This window comes from Palaemon carinicauda, chromosome 3, assembly GCF_036898095.1.
Source record: "Palaemon carinicauda isolate YSFRI2023 chromosome 3, ASM3689809v2, whole genome shotgun sequence".
Lineage (NCBI taxonomy): Eukaryota > Metazoa > Arthropoda > Malacostraca > Decapoda > Palaemonidae > Palaemon > Palaemon carinicauda.
In genome coordinates, this window is record NC_090727.1 from 9,402,950 (window position 1) to 9,414,264 (window position 11,315).

Below are 11,315 nucleotides of genomic sequence, written 5' to 3' on the forward strand. Positions count from 1 at the left end.
CTTACCCTTTGCTAAATATTTCTCGCATATCTGCCTTACTGTAAAAATCTGATTCATACAACCCCTAACTCTTCTAAAACCACCCTGTACTTCTAAGATTGCATTCTCTGTTTTATCCTTGATCCTATTAATCATTATTCTACCATACACTTTTCCAACTACGCTTAACAAACTAATACCTCTTGAATTACAACACTCATGCACATCTCCCTTACCCTTATATAGTGGTACAATACATGCACAAACCCAATCTACTGGTACCATTGACAACACAAAACACATATTAAACAATCTCACCAACCATTCAAGTACAGTCACACCCCCTTCCTTCAACATCTCAGCTCTCACACCATCCATACCAGACGCTTTTCCTACTCTCGTTTCATCTAGTGCTCTCCTCACTTCATCTATTGTAATCTCTCTCTCATTCTCATCTCCTATCACTGGCACCTCAACACCTGCAACAGCAATTATATCTGCCTCCCTATTATCCTCAACATTCAGTAAACTTTCAAAATATTCCGCCCATCTTTTCCTTGCCTCTTCTCCTTGTAACAACCTTCCATTTCCATCTTTCACTGTCTCTTCAATTCTTGAGCCAGCCTTCCTTACTCTCTTCACTTCTTTCCAAAACTACTACTTATTCTCTTCATATGAATGACCCAATCCCTGACCTCAACTCAGGTCAGCTGCCCTCTTTGCCTCACGTACCTTGCGCTTTACTTCCACATTTTTCTCTTTATGTTCTTCATACTTCTCTATACTATTACTCTGCAGCCATTCTTCAAAAGCCCTCTTTTTCTCTTCCACTTTTACCTTCACTCCTTCATTCCACCATTCACTGCCCTTCCTCGTGCTGCCTCCAACAGCCTTCTTGCCATACACATCACTTGCAATCCCAAAAAATTTTCTTTTACTAAATTCCACTCCTCCTCTAAATTGCCAGTTTCTCTTACTTTCACTTCGTCATATGTCATTTTCAACCTTTCCTGATATTTACTTTTTACCCCCGGTTTTATTAGCTCTTCAGCCCTCACTAGCTCACTTTTACATCCACCTACTCTATTCCCCCACTCTTTTGCTACAACTAATTTTCCTTCCACCAATAAATGATCAGACATACCGTTAACCATACCCCTAAACACGTGCACGTCTTTCAATCTTCCAAACATTCTTTTAGCTATCAACACATAATCCATTAATGCCCTTTCTACTACTCTTCCATTTGAAAAATACACGGCCATTACAGTGAGTACCAAAATATTATCATACAAAATATCGTTGAATTGTACTACTGCACTGTATTTTAAGGTATATTTATGATCATAATCCTAATACACAAGAAAATGGGACAATTTTAAAGATGTGGAATGAAAAAAAAGGCGTGGCTGTGAATTCTGGAAGGTTGGAGAAGGCGTTGATCACTATCTTGCCCTTTCTTGAGAGCCAACCCCTTCGAAGGGTAAAAGGCTTCCATTAAGCTTATATTCAGTAAAATGAAAAAAAAGTAATCCGCACTATATCACTATACACATATACTGTGTATATATATATATATATATATATATATATATATATATATGTGTGTGTGTTTGTGTGTGTATGTATGTATCTATCTACATATATGTATATATATACATTTTACATTTTCAAATATATTATACATACATGTATTTTAGCCACGATTGTGACTACGATGATTTCACTAATAAGACGCAAGTACCAACTCCATGCCAGTCTTTTCACTTTATCTTTCGTCGATGCAATACATATCTTAATTGCATCACGTGTCAGCTGTCGTGCTTCATACACACACATACCCATATATATATATATATATATATATATATATATATATATATATATATATATATATATATATATATATATATATATACATATATATAGTTATTTATTTTGTACATATATATACACAGTATATATACATGTATGTACAGTATGTGTATATATTCATATATATATATATACATATATATATATATATATATATATATATATATTTATATATATATATATTTAAATAAATATATATATATATATATATATATATATATATATATATATATATATATTTATATATATATTTAAATATATATATATATATATATATATATATATATAATTTAAATATATATATATATATATATATATATATATATATATATATATATATATTTAAATATATATGTACATATACATATATACATATATATACAATATACAGTATATATACATATTATATATATACATATATATACATAATATGTTATTTTCATTAGTAAAATAAATTTTTGAATATACTTACCCGATAATCATGTAGCTGTCAACTCTGTTGCCCGACAGAAATCTACAGTCGGGATACGCCAGCGATCGCTATACAGATGGGGGGTGTACAAAAAAGCGCCATCTGTGGTCAGGTACTCCAGTACTTCTTGTCAACACCACCTCAATTTTTTCCTCGGTCCACTGGTTCTCTATGGGGAGGAAGGGTGGGTCAATTAAATCATGATTATCGGGTAAGTATATTCAAAAATTTATTTTACTAATGAAAATAACATTTTTCAATATTAATCTTACCCGATAATCATGTAGCTGATTCACACCCAGGGTGGTGGGTGGAGACCAGCATACATGTTAACAAAGAAGCTAAGTATCCCGTATTTTATTTTATTAGTTATTCAAAAATAACATAAAATAAATAAGTACCTGGTAAGGAAGACGACTTGAACCATTACTCTTCCTTTATTAAGTACGTCTTCCTTACTGAGCGTAGCGGTCCTCTTAGGATGCTGAACGACTCTTAGGTGCTGAAGTATAAAGGGCTGCAACCCATACTAAAGGACCTCATCACAACCTTTAACCTCGGCGCTTCTCAAGAAAGAATTGACCACCCGCCAAGCCAAATCAACAAAGATGTGGAAGGCTTCTTAGCCGACCGTACAACCCATAAAAAGTATTCAAGAGAAAGGTTAAAAAGGTTATGGGATTATGGGAATGTAGTGGCTGAGCCCCCGCCTACTACTGCATTCGTTGCTACGAATGGTCCCAGGGTGTAGCAGTTCTCGTAAAGAGACTGGACATCTTTGAGATAGAATGATGCGAACACTGACTTGCTTCTCCAATAGGTTGCATCCATAACACTCTGCAGAGAACGGTTCTGTTTGAAGGCCACTGAAGTAGCCACAGCTCTCACTTCATGTGTCCTTACCTTCAGCAAAGCAAGGTCTTCTTCCTTCAGATGAGAATGTGCTTCCCTAATCAGGAGCCTGAATTAGTAAGAAACTGAGTTCTTAGACCTTGGAAGAGAAGGCTTCTTGATAGCACACCATAAGGCTTCTGATTGTCCTCGTAAAGGTTATGACCTTTTTAGATAGTACCTAAGAGCTCTAACTGGGCAAAGTACTCTCTCCAGTTCGTTCCCCACCAAGTTGGACAGGCTTGGGATCTCGAACGACTTAGGCCAAGGACGTGAAGGAAGCTCGTTTTAGCAAAAAACCGAGCTGCAAGGAACATGTAGCCGTTTCAGATGTGAAAACTATGTTCCTGCTGAAGGCGTGGATCTCACTTACTCTTTTAGCTGTTGTCAAGTACACGAGGAAAAGAGTTTTTAATGTGAGGTCCTTAAAAGAGGCTGATTGGAGAGGTTCAAATCTTGATGACATAAGGAACCTTAGGACCACGTCTAGATTCCAGCCTGGAGTGGACAACCGACGTTCCTTTGAGGTCTCAAAAGACCTAAGGAGGTCCTGTAGATCTTTGTTGGTGGAAAGATCCAAGCCTCTGTGGCGGAAAACCGCTGCCAACATACTTCTGTAACCCTTGATCGTAGGAGCTGAAAGGGATCTTACGTTCCTTAGATGTAACAGGAAGTCAGCAATCTGGGTTACAGTGGTACTGGTTGAGGAAACTGCATTGGCCTTGTACCAGCTTCGGAAGACTTCCCCTTTAGACTGATAGACTCTGAGAGTGGATGTCCTCCTTGCTCTGGCAATCGCTCTGGCTGCCTCCTTCGAAAAGCCCCTAGCTCTTGAGAGTCTTTCGAAAGTCTGAAGGCAGTCAGACGAAGAGCGTGGAGGTTTGGGTGTACCTTCTTTACGTGAGGTAGACGTAGAAGGTCCACTCCTAGAGGAAGAGTCCTGGGAATGTCGACCAACCATTGCAGTACCTCTATGAACCATTCTCTCGCGGGCCAGAGCGGAGCCAACCAACGTCAGCCGTGTCCCTTTGCGAGAGGCGAACTTCTGAAGTACCCTGTTGACAATCTTGAACGGCGGGAATGCATAGAGGTCGAGATGGGACCAATCCAGCAGAAAAGCATCCACGTGAACTGCTGCTGGGTCTGGAATCGGAGAACAATACAACGGGAGCCTCTAGGTTATCGAGGTAGCGAACAGATCTATGGTTGGATGACCCCACAGGGCCCAAAGTCTGCTGCAAACCTTCTTGTGAAGGGTCCACTCTGTGGGGATGACCTGACCCTTCCGGCTGAGGCGATCTGCCATGACATTCATATCGCCCTGAATGAACCTCGTTACCAGCGTGAGCTTTCGATCTTTTGACCAGATGAGGAGGTCCCTTGCGATCTAGAACAACTTCCACGAATGAGTCCCTCCCTGCTTGGAGATGTAAGCCAAGGCTGTGGTGTTGTCAGAGTCCACCTCCACCACCTTGTTAAGCTGGAGGGACTTGAAGTTTATCAAGGCCAGATGAACCGCCAACAGCTCCTTGCAATTGATGTGAAGTGTCCTTTGCTCCTGATTCCATGTTCCCGAGCATTCCTGTCCGTCCAAAGTCGCACCCCAGCCCGTGTCTGATGCGTCAGAGAAGAGACGGCGGTCGGGTTTCTGAACAGCCAAAGGTAGACTTCCTTGAGAAGAAAGCTGTTCTTTCACCACGTGAGAGTAGACCTCCTCTCTTCGGAAACAGGAACTGAGACCGTCTCTAGCGTCATGTCCTTTATCCAGTGAGCAGCTAGATGATACTGAAGGGGGCGGAGGTGGCGTCTCCCTAACTCGATGAACAGGGCCAGCGATGAAAGTGTCCCTGTTAGACTCATCCACTACCTGACTGAGCATCGGTTCCTTCTCAGCATGCTCTGGATGCACTCTAGGGCTTGGTAGATCCTTGGGGCCGACGGAAAAGTCCGAAAAGCTCGACTCTGAAGATCCATACCCAGGTAGACAATGGTCTGGGATGAGACGAGTTGGGACTCCTCAAAATTGACCAGGAGGCCCAGTTCCTTGGTCAGATCCATAGTCCATCTGAGAATCTCCAGACAGCGACGACTTGTGGGAGCTCTTAAAAGCCAGTCGTCTGACGGAGCCGGACACAAGATCATGGTACTGCTGCACAGTCTGTGAACTGTCAACCATGGGGAAGCGAGGAAGTACAGCGACAACCCGAAACTGTCTAGACTGTCTGGGTCGTACAGACAACTCCTTATCGGGTTGCTGAGGTTGCCGCACTGCGTCACAACAAGTCACTTCTGCTGGTTGTTGAACGTCTTCCCAGTGACACACTGACTCCGTAAACAAAAAATCCTCTAACAAGGACTAAGCTTGGACTGCATGTCTTGCAACAAAGCTCAAGGTCTATGGGAGCAGGTGTGGTAACAGACGGGATTAGCGACTGAAGTGGAACCATTACCCTCCCTGGAAGCATGTTATGCTTAAATAAAAGTCCATAGGAGGCTAAGCAGCTAAAGGCTCCCTCCAAATGACAGAGTCCTCAAGGGAATATCAGAAGGAGGGAGAATAGCACTTTCTCATCTACAGGAACCATATCCGAGAAAAGCTAAGTTCTCTCAGTGGGGGTTTCACTGGTGCAAAAGCAGCAGACCAGAAGGCAACGTTATGAAACTGCTTGACAGTCTTGTGAGTTGGCAACAACCAAAGATGTGTGACTGAGGAGCATGCGGTAAGGTATGCAGAGCATGCTGTATGTAGAGCATGCTGTAAGGTAAGCAGAGCATGTTGCATGGCGTGCGGCTTATGCTGCATGGGATGAGGCTCATGCTGCATGGGATGAGGCTCATGCTGCATGGTATGAGGCTCATGCTGCATGGGATGAGGCTCATGCTGCATGGGATGAGGCTCATGCTGCAAGGGATGAGGCTCATGCCGCATGCGTTGAGGAGGATGTCGCATAGTATGAGGCTCCTGCCTCATGGGTTGAGGCGGTTGCCGCATAGCATGAGGCTCCTGCCTCATGGTTTGAGGAGGATGCCGCATAGCATGAGGCTCCTCATAGCATGAGGCTCCTGCCTCATGGGTTGAGGAGGATGCCGCTTAGCATGAGGCTCCTGCCTCATGGGTTGAGGAGGATGCCGCATAGCATGAGGCTCCTGCCTCATGGGTAGAGGAGTTTGCTGCATAGCATGAGGCTCCTGCCTCATGGGTTGAGGAGGATGCCGCATAGCATGAGGCTCCTCATAGCATGAGGTCCCTGCCTCATGGGTTGAGGAGGATGCCGCAAAGCATGAGGCTCCTCATAGCATGAGACTCCTGCCTCATGGGTTGAGGAGGATGCCGCATAGCATGAGGCTCCTGCCTCATGGTTTGAGCATGAGGCTCCTGCCTCATGGTTTGAGGAGGATGCCGCATAGCATGAGGCTCCTGCCTCATGGGTAGAGGAGGTTGCTGCATAGCATGAGGTTCCTGCCTCATGGGTTGAGGAGGAAGCCGCATAGCATGAGGCTCCTGCCTCATGGGTAGAGGAGGTTGCCGCATAGCATGAGGCTGCTGCCTCATGGGTGGAGGAGGTTGCCTCAACATCATACGTCTGGCAGGGTGGACTGCGCAGAGGTGGAGGAGGTTGCCGCAACGCATGAGGCTCCTGCCTCAAGGGTTGAGGAGGTTGCCGCATAGCAAGAGGCTCCTGCCTCAAGGTAAGAGGAGGTTGCTGCATAGCGCTGGTACCTGGCAACTCCCAATGCGGCAGCTCACGCATGGAGGCAGGAGGAGCCCCAACATCATACGTCTGGCAGGGTGGACTGCGCAGAGGTGGAGGAGCGCTCGCAGGAGGAGGTGTGCTAACCTTCTCTGCCTGAAACTCCTGCATCAAAACCGTAAGCTGAGACTGCATTGTCTGCAGCATAGACCACTAGGGTCTATGAAAGACAACAACAAACGGAGCTACTGTCCGTTGAGACTGAGGGTCTAAAACAGCTGGTGCGGCAACAGACGGAGTTATTGCCTGTTGCGGTACCACCTTGCCTCACTGGGAGGTGTGCAGTTGTCGTACTGCAGCAAGTCCGAACTGACTCAGTGCTAATGGCTACACCTAGGAGTTGGACTTGCGCGGAAGGGACCGACTTGCACTTAAAAGCTGCAAGATTTGGTCCATGGTTTCTGCGAGAAACCTCTTCCGCAGACGAGGAATAAATGGGCTCTCTCGTCTTTGTGTGGGTGGGGTGATCACGTCGGCTACGTGAGTTGGTTACACCCGAAACCACGGAGAGAAACGTCTGTTCGTCGATCAAGGCCTGATGAACCCATAAGTCCTTCGACGTTACTTCTCCCCTGGGCTTGGGAGCTGTAAGAGGTCCCAGACTAGGCGAACAACTGGCACGAACAGACGAACCCTCGAACGCAACACTATAACACTTGCGCTTATCATTTTATCACTTTTGCTTTTCTGTTTGCACTTATTTCACTGAACTCGAAACTTTAAGTGGTTTGTACCTGAAACACGCAATTCTATCCTTCATTAAAAGTTAGTAATTGCGAAAACAGTATTACAATGTAACAGAAAAAACATAATGAAAGATAAATAATTCAGTGGCTGGAAAAGAGACTAAACACTAGATCAAATAAACTACGTTTAAAATCTCTCACCGCATAAAGCCTGGGAACAAGAATAAAACTCTAGAAACGTTTACCTTCTTCCCCTAAAGAGACTAGGGAGAAGAGCAAAAACGATAACAACGTTACCCGCTTGAACGAAACGTTTACCCTCCTCTCTCTCCCTCCGTCTCTATCTCTCTCTCTCTCTCTCTTTTGACTTAGAACCTGAGAGATGAGCCCAATTATATATATCGTTAAAACATATTATTGTTAAAGGAAAAAAACTGAAAGATTTCCCAAATAAAAAGTTCCTTTATTAGAATTAAAACCATTTAAGCTAAGAAAGAATGAACAAAACGCTAGAATCGGTTTACTCTTACTGCAACGTGAAACCGTGAATACTCTCTCTCTATCGTAACGATAGAGCGCAAGTTGAACGTTCTGAACGTCAACAACTGCAGAGACAAAACAAAACGTTAGTTCAACTTTGAAAACAGTACGAGACTATCAAAGAAATTCTTTCAAAAACATTAAAATAGCATAAAATGTTAACAGGTAAAAACGAAATGACGGGCTCAAAGTTAATTAACTTCGGTTCCAAGAAAAGACCGCCTACTATTAGGAAAGGTCGCATATAAACAAACATAAAAATTAATTTTAATAAGTTTATAATAAAAGGAAGTTAATCGAAGAGGCCTATAAAAGGCGGAGAGATATAAAATAAATCTATAACTTTGTAAGCAAAATTAAGAAAGAGAGTCTATACTCTCTTCGACACCAACACTTCCGTCTAAGGGAAGGGTCGGCCATTAAAAGTGAAAGAGAGTTCATACTCTCTTCGTCACCAAAATAAAATAAAATTAATTCCAAAAACTTGCTAAGCTAATGATAAAGCTTCCTAAATAGCGAAGGCTAAACTCTAGAGCAAATACATCACCAAATCGTGACCAATAACTCCAGAATCAACAGCGTATCCATGTAGGTCTAGCCCAGTGATTCTTAACCTGGGCGCTACCGCCCCCTAGGGGGCGCTGCTGACTTTTAGGGGGGCGGAAATAATCAGGGGGCGCTATGTTCAGAAGGTGGAACGATATTTACCCACTTTAAATTTGAGCTAAGCTGTGCAGAGTACACACCCACGAGTCAGGTGAAGAAACAAGTAACAATACAAGTAATATATATATATATATATATATATATATATATATATATATATATATATATATATATATATGGCATATATATATATATATATATATATATATATATATATATATATATATATATATATGGCATATATATACGTATATATCTATATATATATATATATATATATATATATATATATATATATATATATATATATATATATATATGGCATATATATACATATATATCTATATATATATATATATATATATATGTGTGTATATATATAATATGCACATATATACATAAATATACACATATATATACAGGTATATAGATAGATAGATAGAGATAGATATGTATATGTATATTAACTAAGTTAATAATGAATTAGTTTTATAATAAATAAATAAATGAATAAATAAACAAACAATAAATGAGGAACAGATAAATATATATTTCCTTTTCCAAATAGATAATAAATCGATGTCACTTTAATTTCACTCATGAAACAACAACACTTATGTATATTGTGATATTTTACGGTATTTCCATTACTTAGGAATAATTAAACTCTGAATGAAAGAGTTGATGCTGTTTCAGTTCAGAGCTACCTCTGCCTTTGTTATTAGTAGTAGTACTTTTAGTAATTCATAACAGTAAGGCTGAAACGTGTACATTACAACGAGTACTAAACGCGTTCAGACCTGTATCATCTTGGGTGCGTTGACAGAGAAGTTAAGCTCATCACTCATATTTCATAGTACTGCTTATTGCCAGATTGAAAAGAGGTATGAAATTACATTACGGGAAGTTAAAAAATCGTTAGATAAATAATTTGGGCACTATTTCTGAAAAATTAGAGGTTGACACTAAAGGTTCAACGGTTTATAAGGCAGTTGAACAATTCTTTAAACAGAAAGGAATTCCACTTTCAAATGTTATTGCTTGTGCAACCGATGGAGCACCGTCAATGGTTGGACGCCATCGTGGATTTATAGCACATCTGAAAAGAGAAGTTCCGGATATCTTTACAATCCACTGCGTCATTCACAGGCAGCATTTAGCTGCAAAGCATCTCAGTGACAGATTGCATAGTACCCTGCAAGCTGTTATGAAAGCAGTGAATAGGATCAAAGCCCATTCATTGAATGACCGTATCTTTCGCCAACTTTGTCATGAAAATGAAGAAGAATTTGAACTGCTCTTGCTACATACGGAAGCCAGAGGGCTTTCAAAAGGCATCTGTCTACGACGCTTTTATGACCTCTATGATTCTGTTCTTGATTTCTTTAAGTGTAAATTATTGGACAAGAAAATTAGTACAGATTTGGAAAACAGAAGAGCAGATGTTGCTTATTTGCCTGATATTTTCAACAAATTAAAAGAGGTCAACATTAAATTGCAAGGAACCAAAATGTGTCTCATCAAAGCAAAGGGAATAATAATGGCATTTATTAGTAAATTAGATTTCTACAAAAGCTGTTTACTAAGACTAGACTTAAATCAGTTTCCTAGCTTAAAAGCACTGAAGGAAAACCAAACCTTTGATTCTTGTTTGTCAGACACTGATCTAGACTGCTATTCCTCTCATCTTCAAGCACTGAAAGAAGATATGATGATCAGATTTAAAGATCTCAAAGAATTGAAAATACCAGAGTGGGTTGTAAACCCATTCCAGGCTGATGCAACCAATGCTGATCCAAATCTAGTTGAAGAACTTATAGACTTGCAAAATGACATTGAAGGTAAAGTGTTGTTTCAGCAGATTGGCTATGAAGCTTTCTGGCCAAAGGAACAAGATAAATATCCTCATCTTTGGAAAAAAATCAAATTATTATTGTTAGCATTTCCTTCATCATACCTGGCAGAGAAAGGATTCAGTGTTGTCTTGCAACTCTTGACTAAGCAGAGAAATAGATTGCAAATATGTAAAAGGGGTGACTTGAGGCTCTGTTTATCAAATATTGAACCTGATATTATTAAGTTGGCAAGTTCTCACCAGGCCCAAGGTAGTCATTAATTACATTTGTTTCCTGATTTTTTTTTTTGGATACGTATTTTTTTCATATTATTATTAGTGTTATTATTTTGAGGTTTGTTTGTTTGGAGTCACATACATGTTCTATTTGAAAATTAACCTAAATACTGCGACTATTTTCTTCAAGTAATAATAAATGTGGATGCATTGGTATTAAGTAAATATATCATATTCTAAGGATTAAATTTTTTATTTCCTAACTAGAAAACACTACAATGTAGAATCCAATGCAGCTTCACTGCATCAGTCATCATTTTAGTACAGCACTTATATTATGGTGGGCGCTAGCCTATAGAAATATCTGAAAAGGGGCGCTAGGG

The 11,315-nt window shown here is 40.6% G+C and overlaps 1 protein-coding gene across 1 annotated transcript; it reads left to right on the plus strand.

Moving 5' to 3' along the window:
• The first annotated feature begins 9,927 nt into the window (after nucleotides 1–9,927).
• Nucleotides 9,928–10,977, plus strand: LOC137630681 (protein FAM200A-like). Its single transcript, XM_068362309.1, has one exon. It carries the CDS (start codon nucleotides 9,928–9,930, stop codon nucleotides 10,975–10,977), a length of 1,050 nt encoding a protein of 349 aa, XP_068218410.1.
• The last annotated feature ends 338 nt before the right edge of the window (nucleotides 10,978–11,315 follow it).

Excerpts from the sequence above, each read along its gene's own strand:
- LOC137630681 (XM_068362309.1), top strand. The coding sequence starts at position 9,928 with ATGGTTGGACGCCATCGTGGATTTATAGCACATCTGAAAAGAGAAGTT.